We start from the raw sequence: 16,335 nt of genomic DNA, 5'->3' as shown, positions 1-16,335 counted from the left end.
TTTACAAATTAAAAATTCTCTCATTGGGGATGTGGCTTGGATGGTAGGATACCTGCAGTATGGCTAGCTAAGTGAAGTCTTTCAACAATGGTTTGAAGTTTTCAGAGTACCTACGTATTATACCTCTTGTGTTAAGCTTATTCCTACATAGTTTGTTCGTTTTGATGCTCTTATAAATGGAATTGTTTTCTTCCTTGCTAATATATAAAAATGGAGACTATTTATAAAAAATACTAATCTGTACCCTTCAACCTTGCTGGCTCATAATAACTTTTTCGAATGTTCTATATACACGATTATGTCATTGGCAAATATAGTTTACTCATTTCTTTCCAATCAGGACTTTCCATTTTTCTTCCTTTCTTTTCTTTTTTGTTCTTTTTCATTTGTCACACTGGGGTTTGCACTTGGGATCTTGAAGAAGTAGGTACTCTACCATTTGAGCAACACCCCCAGCATGTTTTGCTTTAGCATATTTTTTTCCCCTGATATCTAATGCTCTTGCTTGGGGTGGCCAGGATTTCACTCACATTTTGCCCCAAACATGATTCTCCCTTCTCCACCTCCCACACGGCAGCAGTTATAGGCCTGCACTACCATGCCTTGCTATTTCTTTTTTCTTGCAGAGCTCTCTTTTCATTCTCCCTTTAGGAGGAGGCTGGCATGTCCCATGAATCATCAGAGGATTTATTTCATTTCAATGTTGGAGGCTGGCATTTCTCAGTTCCAAGAAGCAAACTTGCTCAGTTCCCAGACTCACTGCTGTGGAAAGAGGCATCAGCCTTGTCTCCTTCAGAAAACCAGCGGCTCTTCATCGACAGAGATGGCTCCACATTTAGGCATGTGCACTATTACCTCTACACCTCCAAACTCTCCTTCTCCAGTTGTGCAGAACTGAACTTGCTCTATGAGCAAGCCCTGGGTTTACAGCTGATGCCTTTGCTGCAGGTAAGACATTCTTCTTTTCCAAAGGGCAATCAGTAACAAGCTTTACATCACTAAATGCTATGCTGTTTTGTGGATTGATTGTTGGGATGAACTTAATGAGCAAGTGTAATGAATGATGTAAAAGTAATGATAATACATGGATATTGCATTTTCTTTCTTTCTTTTTGGTGGTACTGGGGTTTGAATTTAGGTACCTGTGGCTTGCTTGTCTGCCTTGCTTGGTCAGTTGGCACTGTACCACTTGAGCTATGCCTCTAGCCTTTCTTTTCTTCTGGCTATTTTGGAGATCGAGTCTAGGCAAACTTTTTAGCTCCTCTGGATCTCAGCGTCCCCAGTAACTAGGATTATAGGTGTGAGCCATTGGTGCCTCTCTTGTTTTTGTTTTTGAGACAGTGTTTTGCTATGTTGTCCAGACTGGGATCAAACTCATGGTTTTTCTGCCTTACCCAGATTATTGGCATCTGTGTGTGTGTGTGTGTGTGTGTGTGTGTGTGTGTGTGTGTGTGTGTGTGTGTGTGTGTGTGTGTGTGTGTGTGTGTGCTGGTACAGAGACTTGAACTCAGGACCTTGATGCTGTCCCTTAGCTTTTTTTCCTCAAGGATGGTGCTCTACCACTTGATCCACACCTCCACTTCTGGCTTCTTGTAGTTAAGCAGAAGAGATAAGAGTCTCATGGACTTTCCTGCTCAGACTGGCTCTGAACTGCGATCCTCAGATCTCAGCCTCCTGAGGAGCTAGGATTATAGGCATGAGCCACCAGTGTCCAGTTTATTAAGCTTTTTGACTCCTTTGCTGCCCTCAGCTCCCAAATTGAAATATATCTGGAAAGCAAGTTCTAAGTGGGATATATAACTCAGAGACCAATGATTGGTTCTCTTCCAAAGTTCCAAAATGTGTGAGCAGTAGAACTTGAGGGATTATGCTGATCTGCCTCCCTAAAACAGACTGTGAAACAAGTGCTTATGCTTTGGAAGTAGTGCTTTCAAAGAAATAAACATTTGGGCTGGCCCAGCTGAAGTGGTATTTATTCATGGAAGCTGAGTGTAAATACAGCTGGGAACCAACCTCCTCAGGCAAATCAACCGCCTCACACATCTCCACCACTTTCCCTACCCCAAGGCCTATCAGGTTTTTATCTAATAAACAAACAAACACTTTGCTTGGTAAAGATAGATTTTTCCAATTTTTAATTGAAAGATCTTTCTTAAGCAACCCCACTTAATGCAGGCAACCAGTGTTTATTGAGAACATTCTGGGTTCCAAGCAATATTCCTCTGGGTTTAATGGGGAAAAGGCACCCTTATACAACCAACATGTAATGTGAGCCACTTATATATGTGTGTGTGTGTGTGTGTGTATATACATATTTATATATACATATTTATATATATGTGTATATACATATATACATTTATTTATTTATTTATTTTGGTCATGGGGCTTGAACTCTGGGCTTGGGCACTATCCCTCAGTTCTTCAGCTCAAAGCGAGCCCTCTAGCCCTTGAGCCACAGCGCCACTTCTGGTTTTCTAGCGGTTTATTGGAGATAAGTGTTTCACAGAGTTTCCTGCCCAGGCTGGCTTTGAACTGTGATCCTCAGATCTCAGCCTCCTGAGTAGCTAGGATTATAGGCGTGAGCCACCAGCGCCTGGCATATATATTTTTAAACAGAGGTCTCAGCAGACAAAAATAAAAACTATAACTGAGCACTGATGGCTCATAATTAGATGTGGAAGATGGTGTTTGAAGCCAGTCAGGCCAGAAAAGTCTAAGACTCTAGCTCTAAAATAACTAGTAGAAAGCAGGTCTGGAGGCCTGGCTCAAGTTGTAGAGTGCCAGATGAGTATGCAAGACACACAAGGGTGTGGCTGAAGGTTTATTAAGTAGGTTTCATTAGGTAGCCAATGAAGAGAACACCACACACTATTCAGGAAGGAAAAGAAGGCAGATGCTTGGGCTCATACTGCTACCCAGATGTCTACCTCCATCCCCTCCACCCACCCTTTATCTCTCCCATTCCCACTCCACCTGCCAATCTCTCACACCTCTAACCTCTAGCTTTGGCCTCCATAGAGTACACCACAGGTCTATTATTGCCTTGATGCTGGTTGCAACATTTAATGTGTATTGAGCATCAGACACATTTTCAGCCCTGGAGCTTCAGGAGTGAGCTGCACAGTTATACAATGTAGGTAGAAATAAAAAAGAGTAGAAGGCGGGTGCTGGTGGCTCATGCCTGTAATCCTTAGCTACTCAGGAGGCTGAGATCTGAGGATCACGGTTCAAAGCCAGCCTGGGCAGGAAACTCTGTGAGACTCTTATCTCCAATAAACTACTCAGAAAACCTGAAGTAGCGCTGTGGCTCAAGTGGTAGAGCTCTAGCCTTGAGCTGAGGAGCTGAGGGACAGCACCCAGGCCCAGAGTTCAAGCCCCATGACCACCACCAACAACAACAAAGAGTAGAGAAGTGAAATATGCTAAGGGAAAGAGGTCAAATATGTTTGAATTTATCTATAGAAAACAGACAAAAAGGATCACATTTTATTATTGTGGTTATCTAAAATATGCAGACTAGCTGGGTGCCAGTAGCTCATGCCTATAATCCTAACTACTCAGGAGGCTGAGATCTGAGGATTATTACAGGTCTATACATAACATCATAGAGCTTCCTAGAACTTCATTAAATTCCTTACTTAAAAGTATTTGTTGGCCTGGGAAGGTAGCTCAGCGGTAGAGTGCATGCCTTGCAAGCATGAGGCCCTGGGTTCGATTCCTCAGCACCACATAAACAGAAAAAGCCGGAAGTGGCGCTGTGGCTCCAGTGGTAGAGGGCTAGCCTTGAGCTGAAGAGCTGAGGGACAGTGCCCAGACCCAGAGTTTAAGCCCCATGACCGGCAAAAAAAAAAAAAAGTATTTGTTAAGTTACTTTGTTACTTGTATTTATTAGATGTATAATTTTTTTTGTGACTTGTGTTTGCATTCGAACCTTGTACTTGCTGTTGCCCTTTTATACTTTGAGGTTATTTTTCAGATAGGGTTTCATTTTTTGTCCAGGGCTGTCCTCAGAGTTTGATCCTCTCCTACTTATGACCTTCCATGTAGCTAGGTTGACTGGTGTATGCCACCATGCCCAACTTACTGGTTGAGATGGAGTCTTACTAACTTTTGGACAGGGCTGACTTCAAATTACAATCTTCTCAATCTCATCCTTCTGAATAGCGGGGATTACAGGCATGAGCCATTGTGCTCAGCTAAATGTACAATTTTATTAAAGTAAATTGCTCTGAGCCTTTCCTATGCCAATACCCCAACTGGAAGTCACAGCTGCTACTACAGTATGAAATTTCCTTTCAGTGTCACTCAGGAGAGGTCAAGGTTAGTTGCAAACTAGTGATTCCTTTTTCTTTCCCCTTGAAGCCCACGGATGGAATAATATACTGACAGACATGTTAATTAAGTATCCCTCTTTCTCCCTCCTTTCATCCTTTTTCTTCTTTTTAAACCCAGGGCCTTGTACATGATAATCATATGCTCTACCATTGAATTGGGCCCTGACCCCATGTTTCCTTTTTCACTGCTTTCTGGGCTCTTCTAAGTTTGCACCTGTTCCCCTCATGGCCAGTCTACTACCAGGAAGCAAACCCAGTCTGCCTGTGTTCCTTGTACTCAAGGGAGCGCAGGAGTTTTTCTGTTGATCACACAAATAAATGAAGCTTTTAGGAAAATAGCCCAGTGGTGTCTCACATTTCCTTTCACAATGTGAGAGCAGATTGCTACAGTGATTTTAGGAAGGAGATTCTAGAAGCAGAGAATCAAGTTTGTGGGTATGGGTGAGGGCACAACTCAAGTATAAATCCCTTGACATGGTATCAGCATCCTCACAGTCTGACTTGTTTGTCATAGCTCATATCTCAGCATATACACACCCCAACATGCATGCATAGCATTGTATACATGTATGCATGTACACACATACTACGAAGTTCTGCCCCACATGTTTATTTGCTATACTTTTCCCCCGGCTCATTTTCCTAGAATGTGTTCCTTTTAAGATTTGGAACTGGAACCCTTTATGTATCACCTTTATAATAACAATAAAAAAAATTTTAGGGGCTGGGAAGGTGGCTCAGTGGTAGAGTGCTTGCCTTGCAGGCATGAGGCCCTGGGTTCAATTTCTCAGTGCCACATAAGCAGAAAAAGCCAGAAGTGGCGCTGTGGCTCAAGTGGTAGAGTGCTAGCCTTGAGCTGAAGAGCTGAGGGACAGCGCCCAGGCCCAGAGTTCAGGCCCCACGACCAACAAAAAAAATAAAATAAAACAAAAATAAATAATTTGGCCTAAATATGGCCCACAAGAAATGTCAGGTTAGCCTGACATTTTCAGGCCAAGTTTGGTCTGTTCTCATAAGAAAGTCAATTTCTGGCTTGTGTCAGCACTAATTCTGTTGGGATTATGTATTCATATGTCTTCTTTTCTGGACTGTGTCATTTTCATGCCGGTATTATTCCTAGAATCATTCACAGTACCTAGCAATTTCAAGCATTTAAATAAACATCTGCTGAGAGAGGAGGAAGGCTGAATCCATCTCTGCAGAATGACCCCTCACTAGAGCCAGCAGGAAAGGGGCAGGTCAAAGATGCTATTCACTTCTTATTTGGCTTTTTTTTTGGTTGATAGCAGCCATTTTGCACATCCTTTTCTTATACAAGGCTTGCTTTCCAGGATCTTCAAAGCAGCGTAAGCCTTCCTTGTTTTTACAAGGCAGTAGGGGATTTGCAAGCTCCCCAAACTGCTTCACCATCACATTCCTTCACAACAGAGCATAAGCATCTCCAAGAAATGCTGTTGCCTTGAAAAGCTTCCTGTTAATCCCAGAGCTCTGCCAGCAGGGTGCATTTGTCTGCCATCTTTTGACAACACATACACACACGCCCCTGCACCATCAGTTTTACAGTGCTTCTTATTGACATATTTTTTCATTACTATCTAGGCCAAAAGCAACATTAATCATTCATCCTCCTGCTAGTAATTAGCCATCTGAATTCAGGTCTTAAAGAAATCCTCTTATTGTCTGGGCATGTCAGGACAGGCCTGTAATCCCAGCTACTTGGGAGGCTGAGACAAGAGGATCTTGACTTGAGGCTAGCCTGGGAAAAAAGTTATTGAGACCCTGTCTCAGAAACAAACTGGGCAGGGGCTGGGAAGGTGGCTCAGTGGTAGAGTGCTTGCCTTGCATGCATGAGGCCCTGGGCTCAATTCCTCAGCACCACATAAGCAGAAAAAGCCGGAAGTGACACTGTGGCTCAAGTAGTAAAGTTCTAGCCTTAAGCTGAAGAGCTCAGGGACAGTGGCCAGGCCCAGAGTTCAAGCCCCATGACCAACAAAAATAAGGACTAGGGTATGGCTCACGTGATAGAGTACCTGCCTGGCAAGCATGAGTTCAATCCCCAGTATTCCCCTCCCTACAAAAAGAAAGAAGATATTCTCCCTCTAACAACTTTCTAGGTTATAACCCTGTGAAGAGTAAAAATCCTGTCAGGTGTTGGTGGCTCACACCTGTAATCTTAGCTACTCAAGAGTCAGATCTGTGAGGATCAAGGTTTAAAATCAGCTTGGGCAGGAAAGCCTATAAGACTCTTATCTCCAATTCAGGAATCAGCCTTATGCTTCTGGGCCTAGTATAGAAATGATGTTTTGAGTCAGCATGCAGTTTCACCTCACTGTTGTAATCTGCATGGATTTACTTGCTTTAATTTCAGGATTTGTCAAACTTTCCTTTCTTGGGGAAGATGATGTTTCTCACATCTTAAATGAAGATTTTTATTTCTACAAAATAGATCAACTAGGGGCTGGGAAGGTGGCTCAGTGGTAGAGCTCTTGCCTTGCATGCATGAGGCTCTGGGTTCGATTCCTCAGCACCACATAAGCAAAAAGAAAAAAGCCGGAAGTGGCACTGTGGCTCAAGTGGTAGAGCGCTAGCCTTGAGCTGAAGAGCTGAGGGACAGCGTCCAGGCCCAGAGTTCAGGCCCCACGACCGGACGCCCCCCCCACCAAAAAAAATAGACCAACTAGTATATCTCCACTAGTCCATCTCCTGTCAAGCTAGTTGGACTGTCATTTCTGGTCACATCAACCCAGAGGACACACACCGTACTGAACAATACTTTCAAATAGGAAGTCCCAGGCTGTCCTCATATAATCAGGTCATCATCCTGGAGAGATTTCCCGTCCCACTGTCCCCCTCTCCTGTGGCCAATTTAGAGTTGTTCAGGGCACCAGTTTTTCCCACTAAGAGAGTTTGGATTTGGAGTTGTAGGTAAAGTAAGTGGCAAATTCACATTTCTCTGATCCCTAATCGGCCACCTTGGTACAGACTTGGGATCCTCTGCTTTCTTTTAGGACCTTCCTAATTCACTATCCTTTCTGTACTGCACACTTGTCTTTATATCCACTACTAGTTAGCCTTAAGCTGAGCTCTTTCTTCCTGCCATCTTCTCTCCCTGTCTTTCCTTCCTCCCAGTCTCTCTCCCTTTTAAGTCTTCTCTCTGGTTGCTGTCTTCATGGCCCTCTGAACTCAACGCTGCTACTGTCATCCTGTACTGGCTTTGCCTATGGTCTTAGAAACTCCACATCTTTCTCAGTGTTGTGATTGCTGTCCACTTCCCCTCCAGCTCCTTTTGCATCACTTTCCTGTGATTCCTCTTCACCCAAGGTCAACTACTCACTCATCCAGAAAACTTTCTCCACCCAAGCTCCATCCTAAGGAGAGCTAACAGCTTGGCAGCGCAGCATGCAGTACCAAGTCAAAGCACCAGAAAGCTGAGGTCCTCTTCTAATAATGTGGAACAAATCCCAGGGTTCCTAGAGAGCCAGACACTTTATAACTATCAGGGCACTGGTGGCTCATACCTGTAATCTTAGATACTCAGGAGCTTGGTATCTGAAGATCTCAGTTCAAAGCCAGCCCAGATAGGAACGTCTGTGAAACTCTTATCTCCAAGTAACCATCTAAAAAACCGGAAGTGGGGCAGTGGCTCAAAGTGGTAGCACTAGCCTTGAGCAAAAAAGCTCAGGGACAGCGCCAAGCCCTGAGTTCAAACCCAGTGACTGACTTTGGTTCAAACACCCCAAAACAACTGGTTCTAGATCTTAGCATATGTAAATCATTGGCTTTATTTTTTTTTGTTTTGTTTTGTTTTTTGGTCCGGTTGTGGGGCCTGAATTCTGGGCCTGGGCGCTGTCCCTCAGCTCTTCAGCTCAAGGCTAGTGCCCTACCACTTGAACCACAGAGCCACTTCCGGCTTTTTTCTTTTTGCTTATGTGGTGCTGAGGAATCGAACCCAGGGCCTCAGACATGCAAGGCAAGTGCTCTACCACTGAGCCAACTTCCAAGCCCAATCATTGGTTTTTTTGTTTTTCGTTTTTGTTTTTTTGTTTTTAATTTTTTTATTGTAAAGATACTATACAGAGGGTTACAGTTACATGAGTGAGGTAATGAGTACACTTCCTCTTGAACATTGTTACCCCTTCCCCAATCATTGGTTTTAATGTCTTTCTTTTCCTCTAAGCTGATCTCTCTCTGCCCAAGTAGAGATCCTCAATGCACAATGACTATTTCTCAAGTGAATGAGTTGCAGTCTCCCAGCATTCAACACATGCAGTCTCCCTTAATACTCAGTATCCTAGGAAAACATGGGTCATTTCCAGTTCTCCCTCAAGTCCTTTAGTTACCCAAAGTAGGGAAGATGGTCCCACTCTCCTTTCACATCCTTTTGCAGACAATGATTAGAAGGGGGCAGTTTATAAAAATGGCCACTAGGGGGCTCTTCTGACCACTTAGGATTTCCAAGAACAATCTCACCAGGACTAGCAATTAGAGACAGGTTCTTTTATTATTATTGAATCTAAGCTTTTCTTTCCTTAAAAGGCTCTTAGGGGATAAAATTGGCTATAGGGTACTTTCAAAGAACCATTTGACCAGAAAGGGAAAAAAAAACAGCATTTGTCTTGCTATTTAAAAAAACAAATTAGGAAAATATTGTTTTCTGCTAAGGCAGGGTCAGAAACAGTTAGCTTAATGTCATGATCATCTGCAGGACTGGAAAGAGAACAGGCCCCTGAAGACCTTTCAGCCCACTCTCTGCTCTACGCTTCAGCCCTGCCTGGTTGGGGTTCTCCATACCAGCCTCACCCACCCCTGGCCATATGCTCCTTGAAGCCATGATGCTCTCCACGTGGGAGACTCTTAGATAAACTGAAAAGCCTTTTCCCTAGCTCTCTCCTCAGTAAATCTGACAAACGAATGTGTGTGATTTGAAAAATGTGGAGCACTGTACCCAATATAAGGCACTTATTATACTTTGATTTCACTACTTAGACCACTTCCTAGAATTAAATTGAACACATACAATGAGCGAATCACATTTATAACAGGTTTGAAAAGGGTTTTTAACTACTCAAGAGAAATAGAAGTGGAGGTGTTAGAGTAGTTTAGACTTTGCTAGAAAACCATGCAGACATTCAGGTACAGAGAACAAAAAAAGGTTTATTGGCAGAAAAGGGGCCGGCAAGACCCCTTCTCACAGGGGAGAAGTGAGAAGAAGCACGGGCTATTGTCTGAGGTGACCTATATAACCTAGGAGGCCTAGGAGGGGCTGGAAGGGGCTAGGCGGTGGAGACCCTGGTGTGGATGTAAGGACCAGGGGCTTCATCATGGGGGACTAGGATTTATGGCTGCTATCCAAATAGTAGATAAAGGGGCTTGAAGCTGCCCAGACCTGAAGGTCACTCTACGGGGCTCTTGTTGCCCTATATGGTGGTAGCCGCCCCAAGGTAAAGGGAAGTTGGAGGCTGATTATTTACTGCCTTTTCTAAATGGGCCTAGTGTTGCCTAGGAAGGGAGCATGTTAAGCTGTGGAGAGGGGAAGGAGCGTGCTAAGCTGGGAAGGGAGCTCACTGGGCTAACAGGAGGGGCGGGAGAGTACCACTCTTGAGCGAAAAAACTAAGCAAGAACACAAGGTCCTGAGTTCAAATTTCAGTACCAGCACAAGACAGAGAGAGGAGGGGGGGAAGAGAGAGAGAGAGAAAGGATAGCAGAAAGCATCATATTTTAAATGATTAATTATAAACTAATCCTTGTATTATGATAAATTACTATTACCCACCATACATAAAATTATAAGACCAAAAATTGTTTTGACTTGGCATTCATGGTTCATGCTTGTAATCCTAGTTGCTTCTGAGGCCGAGATCTGAGGACTGAGGTTCAAAGTCAGTCTAGGCAGGAAATCCATGACTCTTATCTCCAATTAACCACTCAAAAGCCACCAGTGAAGCTGTGGCTCAAGTGGTAGAATACTAGCCCTAAGTGAAAAACCTAAAGGACAGAGCCCAATCCCTGAATTCAAGCCTTAGCACAGACAGAAAAAAATAAATGTTTCAAAAGCCAGAAGAGAACCAGGAATGATGGCACATACCTATGATCCCAGCACTCAGAAGGCTGAAGCAGGAAGATCAAGAGTTCAAGACCAATTTGGGCTATATAGGGAGATGTGTCTCAAAAAAAGGTGCTTGGATGTGGTTCAAGAGATAGAGTGATTATTTAGCAAGTACAAGGGCCTACATTCAAATTTCAATACCATTAAAAAATCAGAAGAGTTATTAGAATTTTTTTTAAAGTATTAGTATGCCATCTTATAGTTTTCACTTTTTGTATGATAAATTTAGTTTGAAATACCTTACCAAAGTGAGTTACATACTGTTTTTCCTGGTACCTACTCTAGAATTGCTAGATAGTTAACAGGTTCTGATTAGCAAGGAGCCATGTTTTTTTTTTTTTTTTTTTTGGTTAGTCATGGGGCTTGAACTCTGGGCTTGGGCACTGTCCCTCAGCTCTTCAGCTCAAGGCTAGTGCTCTACCACTTGAGCCACAGCACCACTTCTGGTTTTTCTGGTGATTTATTGGAGATAAGAGTCTCAAGGACTTTCTTGCCCAGGCTGGCTTTGAACTGTGATCTTCAGATCTCAGCTCCTGAGTTGCTAGGATTACAGGCAGGAGCCACTGACGCCCAGTTCAAGGAACAATGTTCTTTATCTTCCTAGACTCTGGATAATCTGAAGGAAGGGAAGCACCACCTCCGAGTGCGGCCTGCAGACATTCCTGTTGCTGAGAGAGCATCTCTGAACTACTGGAGAACATGGAAGTGTATCAGCAAACCCTCAGAATTTCCAATAAAAAGTCCAGCTTTCACAGGTAGAATCAAGGATGGGCCGCCCCCTGCGCCAAGCCCAGCTTTCCTCACCCTAACAGAAGTGGCTTCCATTCAAAGTACCCTCGTCTCTGAGCTAGTTCTGGTGCTTTCTCTAGTACCTGCCCCCTCCATGGCTGCTTGGCCGCTAGAACTATGTACCTGTTCTATATTCATTCCTCTGCCCACTGGTTTCCCTTAGGTAAGGGAAAACTGTCTTCCAGCTCCTAGGCATTCATGCTTCTCAGTCAGTTTGAGCTTCCAGGAAAATAAAAACACTAATTGGTTGGTCACAGTTGGTTGGCTTGAGCCAATTAGAAAAGATTAAAATGAGCCAGCCACCTGTGGCTCGTGCCTGTAATCCTACCTACTTAGGAGACAGATCTGAGGATAGTGGTTCAAAGCTAGCTTAGGCAGAAAAGTCCATGAGACTTTTATCTCTACTTAACCAGGAAAAAGCTAGAAGTGAAGCTGTGGCTCAAGTGGTAAAGCAACAGCCTTTAGTGAAAAAGCTAAGGGACAATGCCCAGTACTGAGTACTGCATTTAAGCCCCAGTACTGTCATACACACAGAAAAAGATGGAAAGGAAGGGAAGAGAAGGGAGAGGGAGAAGGAGAAAGAAGGGAAGGGAGAAAGGAAGGGAAGGGAGAAAGAAGGAAGGAAAGAAAGAGGCTAAATGAACTTAGTGACTTTGTGCACATAAGCCAAAATATCACATGTCTCCTGTTCTTCTTAATCTGTCGAGAAAAATATTTTTTAATGCTTAGCTTCCCCACCTTAAAGCTCTCTCAGAAGGAAGTGTGCCTAAGGGCAGGTGCTGTGTCCTGGGTCTTCTCTCCAGGGACCCCTGGGTCCGTGAGAACCTGGGCTCATGGAGGTGGTGACAGATGCTTTCTATACATATCCTCTAGGCTTGCATGATAAAGCCCCTTTGGGGCTCATGGACACACCACTGTTAGACACAGAAGAGGAAGTACACTACTGCTTCCTGCCCTTGGACCTGGTGGCCAAGTATCCAAGCCTAGTGACTGAAGACAACCTGCTGTGGCTGGCTGAGACTGTGGCCCTCATCGAATGCGAGTGCAGCGAGTTCCGCTTCATTGGTGATTGCTCTGTCAGGGGCCCAGGGCATAAGCTGATAAGGTCACCCACCCTTACCCACTGCAGATCACGTGGAGCCCCACTTGATGCTTAGGGCCTGAAGAGCTTTCTGGGTGGAGGTGGAAGTCTGACAGTCTTCCAGGAAGCAAGTAGATTCCAGTATTAGACTCTCACTTGGCTTAGAGCTATTTTAACCCTTATTTCTTTTGGAATGGCCTGGCTGTAAAACTTCTGGAGATGATGTCAGGGGCCAGTAGAGCCATAGATGTGAAGGGAAGAATCCAAGGTCAGCTTCTTTTTTTTTTACCCTGCCCTTCCATCTCCAACTGGCCTCCAGACCTCACCTCTTGTTACTGTAGAATAAGGAAATTGGGTTTCAAAGAATAGCTCTGCCTGCTTCACTTCAGCTATACTCAGAGTACAAAGGATGGGGGGGGGAGGGAGGGAATGGGGTGGTGGTCAACAATGACAACTTCCCCAGAGCTGGGTAAAATGATGGGCTTGAACTAGTGACCTCAAGAGTGATGAAATAGAACTCCTCCCCTGCCCAGAAGAGAGCATCCTTACCCCCAAACCCCAGAACCAGTTCTGCTAGAGGGCCTCTCTTACCCCAGCTGTTGTTGCCTAGATAAGCAAGTTGTTCCAGGAGATTGAATGCCTAGAACCTCAGCCATTCAGATTCAAAGGCATCTAGTAAGTTTTCAGTGAGGGCTGGGAATGTGGCTTAGTGGCAGAATGTTTGCCTGGCATGTATGAAGCCCTGGGTTCGATTCCTCATTAGCACATAAACAGAAAAAGCTGGAAATGCGGTGGCTCAAGTGGTAGAGTGTTGGCTTTGAGCAAAAGAAGCTCAGGGACAGTGCCCAGGCCCTGAGTTCCTGCCCCAGGACTGGCAGAAAAGAAAAAGAAAAGAATCTCCAAGTTGATTCACATAGAATGCTAGCGTTGGCTCCATCTTGGCCTCCCACAGTGAAGTCCAGGTAGGGACAAACTGCAATTGCCCCCTACCAGGCCAGGCTCAGTGGGGTGCCTCCCCTCTAAGGAGCAAGACAACTCCCTCTTGTGGAATGACATGTCCTCCAGCCAAGACTCTCAGGGTAAGTCTCAAAGCAGTGTGCTCCCCAAGAAGGTCCTGGCTTGAGACTGACCCAGGCCAAGCCATGGGTGCCCATACGCCTAATTCATGATGTATGAGAACAGAGTAATTTGGGGTCTTTCACCTTGAAGGCCACAGACTGATAGCTAAATCTAATCAGGCGTGTTTAGGACTTGTTTCAGAATAAGGAGAATTTTCGAAAAAAAGAAGAAGAAAAGAGAGATTAGGGTAAGGTACAGCACTAAAAACCTGCCAGAACTTGAACCTCTAGTTAAGTCAGACACAGCTTTGTTAACACGTGTTGCTTTCCTTTGCTTTCAAGTGAATTTTCTCCGCTCACACAAGATCTTACTACCAGATAATTTCTCCAACATAGATGTGTTAGAAGCCGAAGTTGAAATTCTGGAAATCCCTGAGCTCACAGAAGCAGTACGGCTGTGTCGAATGAACATGGGTATGTTGCCTGGGATCCTTCACCTCCCCTTGACATTCTGGGCCAATCTAGGCTTTGCCAGAAAAGCCAAGAACAAACATCGCCTCTCCTGTAGCCACTTTGGCCTGAAACTCCGCATGAGTTCAGTCTTCTCTGCTCAGCACCCCACAGGGATAAGGTTGGCCTGCCAAGGCCAAAAGAAATCTAGGCTGGTCTGGACTTAGAGCAGAGCCTGGATAGGAAAACAGGCCCCTAATGTCCTGGGGAGGGAGGCTGGGCCTGAGGGCTGCCCTACCTGTGGAAATCCTGGGTACCTACAACTCCCAGTCTTCACCTCCACACCCAACTTGTGAGCCTGTAAATATTTGGGTGAATATCCCACCAGTTCTTCAGTTACTCCCGGCCCTGTCTCCCCCCATCTCACAATTCTGATATTTCCTGAACCCTATCCAGGCCAGGCCTCTGTGCTCTTGAGCTCTGCCTTGTTCCAGTGGCTTCTCGCCTCTTAATTCTGATTTACCTTTCATCATTCCATTTCTCAAATCCTACACATAGTCCGTGGAGGCACTTGGCCCAAGGGAATAAGGCATCTCCCTGTCTTCAGGTCCAGCCTTCTCCCAGGCAAATGGAGTCTTGGCCTATGTGGAAAGAGTGGCATCCTGCAGCCATTTTCGGGAGCCTGTCTCAGGGCCTTATTTAACAGAGTACAAGTTCAACTTTTCCTCAAATGCTTCCAATCCTCAGAAAGCATAAGTCATTGTAAGATGCGTAGACAAGTGCCTGCTCCCTACAAGCAATATGAAGATGGAAGTATGTTTGTAGACAGATTCTTCTCAAACCAAAGCATGGTGTTGGCCCTTTATAAAGCAGTATAATGATTCAGGCACTAGGGGCTCATGCTTGTAACCCTTGCTACTCAGGAAAGAGGCTGAGATCTGGAGGATCTCCTTTCAAAGCCAACTCTGGCAGAAAGGTCTGTGAGATTTTTGTCTCCAATTAACTAGCAAAATGCAGGACTGGAGGCATGGCTTAAGTGGTAGACTGCTAGCTTTGAGCAAGAAGGCTGAATGAGACTGTGAGACATGAGGCCTTGAGTTCAAGGGAAGGAGGGAGGGAGGGGGAGGAAGGGAGGGAGGGAGGGAAGGAAGAATAACTAGGGAAACAGAGCTGGTAGCCTTGATGAGGGACAGAGCTGACCTCAACCCCAGCCTTGTCCCTGTCTAGCTCTATGACTACTTGTTCTAACTACCTTCCCATAAACTACCAAGTTGAGGAGGGATAGGATATTTAGCCCCTCTGGACACAGTGTATTCATTTGTGTAACAATTATAGCACTAACTCTGGATACACTAAAATAGGTGATCTATGCAAGTCCCCTGGTAGTTTTCCAGCTAGTCCATAATTGCTCCCTGGACAGAGTCCTGTCATCTGTGTTAATTGTGTTCAGTGGACTACATCCTGTGACTGCAACAAGTATACCCACAAGCCACAAACCCAAATATACAACCTGCAAATAACCACACATAGTAAATCTCTGGACCAGCAATTGGGGCTGAGAAGCCTGTGGCTCCCATGGGTCGCTGATCTTGCCTTAGAATGGGCAGAGCTTGGAACAAATGGAGATTCCTTTGGAGTCTTTATTCTGAGATTTCCAAAATTCAGATGTTAGTGACATAGCTAATGAATCCCACCCGCCCCCACCTTACCTTGCTTCCTGTCAAAGAATTCTGACCACTAAATTTGACAAATCTATACTATTGTAAGCCACTTAAGTCTTTATCAGGGCAGAGAAGGGATTCAGACCCACAGTCCCCAATTTGGCTATAATCATGGAAATCTAGAAGTTACCCCTTTCTTCCCTACACAGGTGGCTGTTCACGGACCTCCTGCCCTTCCCCAAGCCCTGGAAAAGCAGGGCGTGCAGCTGGCCTAGAATCTGTGAAGCCCCTGTACATGATGGCCCTGGGTCTGCTGGTTAAGTACCCGGACTCCGCACTAGGACAACTCCGCATTGAGAGCACACTGGATGGAAGCAGATTGTACATCACAGGGAATGGGGTCCTCTTCCAGCATGTCAAGTAAGTCCTTCTAAGGGGAGTCACTTGGTCCCATCAGACTGGGCTTTACCACTTCTCTAGGACCAATCTAGAACCTTTCCCATGATCCAGAAGGGAAGAGTGTTCTTGGATCCACCCATCATTTTACCTTCCATCACCACTAGATTCAGGCTTCTGAGGACATAGAGGCCAAGGTACCAGGGTCCCCAAAATGCAAGGGTTTCAAGCTACCTCCTATTTTATTCTCCTCTACTTTATGCTAAATCTGAGGTGATCGGGTCTCCATCATACCCTCAGCCTGCTGGGAACCCCACCCCAAGTAGACCTCTGCAAAGATTCTCTCCACCCTAAGAGATCTCCAGGGTGAGCTCCTAAAAAGCAAGGCAGAGGGTACCCACAGAGTATGATGTCTGGCCTTTCTCCTGAGGAGTGAACACAGAATATCCCCAATAA

General features: G+C 45.0%; 1 protein-coding gene across 5 annotated transcripts in view; it reads left to right on the top strand.

The window, feature by feature from the left end:
• The window catches only part of LOC138806993 (BTB/POZ domain-containing protein KCTD19), a 29,622-nt gene that overhangs the window by 3,498 nt on the left and 9,789 nt on the right, over positions 1 to 16,335 (top strand). For 3 of the 5 annotated variants that reach the window (XM_069992537.1, XM_069992536.1, XM_069992538.1), the window contains exons 2-6: positions 652 to 948; positions 11,049 to 11,199; positions 12,107 to 12,298; positions 13,715 to 13,846; positions 15,693 to 15,903. In XM_069992537.1, coding sequence (XP_069848638.1) covers positions 652 to 948; positions 11,049 to 11,199; positions 12,107 to 12,298; positions 13,715 to 13,846; positions 15,693 to 15,903 — 983 coding nt within the window. Of the gene's footprint in view, positions 1 to 626; positions 949 to 11,048; positions 11,200 to 12,106; positions 12,299 to 13,714; positions 13,847 to 15,692; positions 15,904 to 16,335 lie in introns of all 5 variants that reach the window. The other 2 variants (XM_069992539.1, XM_069992540.1) reach the window with 1 other exon arrangement.

Source organism: Dipodomys merriami, unplaced genomic scaffold (assembly GCF_024711535.1).
Source record: "Dipodomys merriami isolate MVZ:Mamm:240054 unplaced genomic scaffold, mDipMer1.0.p SCAF_41, whole genome shotgun sequence".
Lineage (NCBI taxonomy): Eukaryota > Metazoa > Chordata > Mammalia > Rodentia > Heteromyidae > Dipodomys > Dipodomys merriami.
The sequence above is the reverse complement of the archived record's forward strand: the minus strand, read 5'-3'. Positions and strand labels throughout refer to the sequence as shown.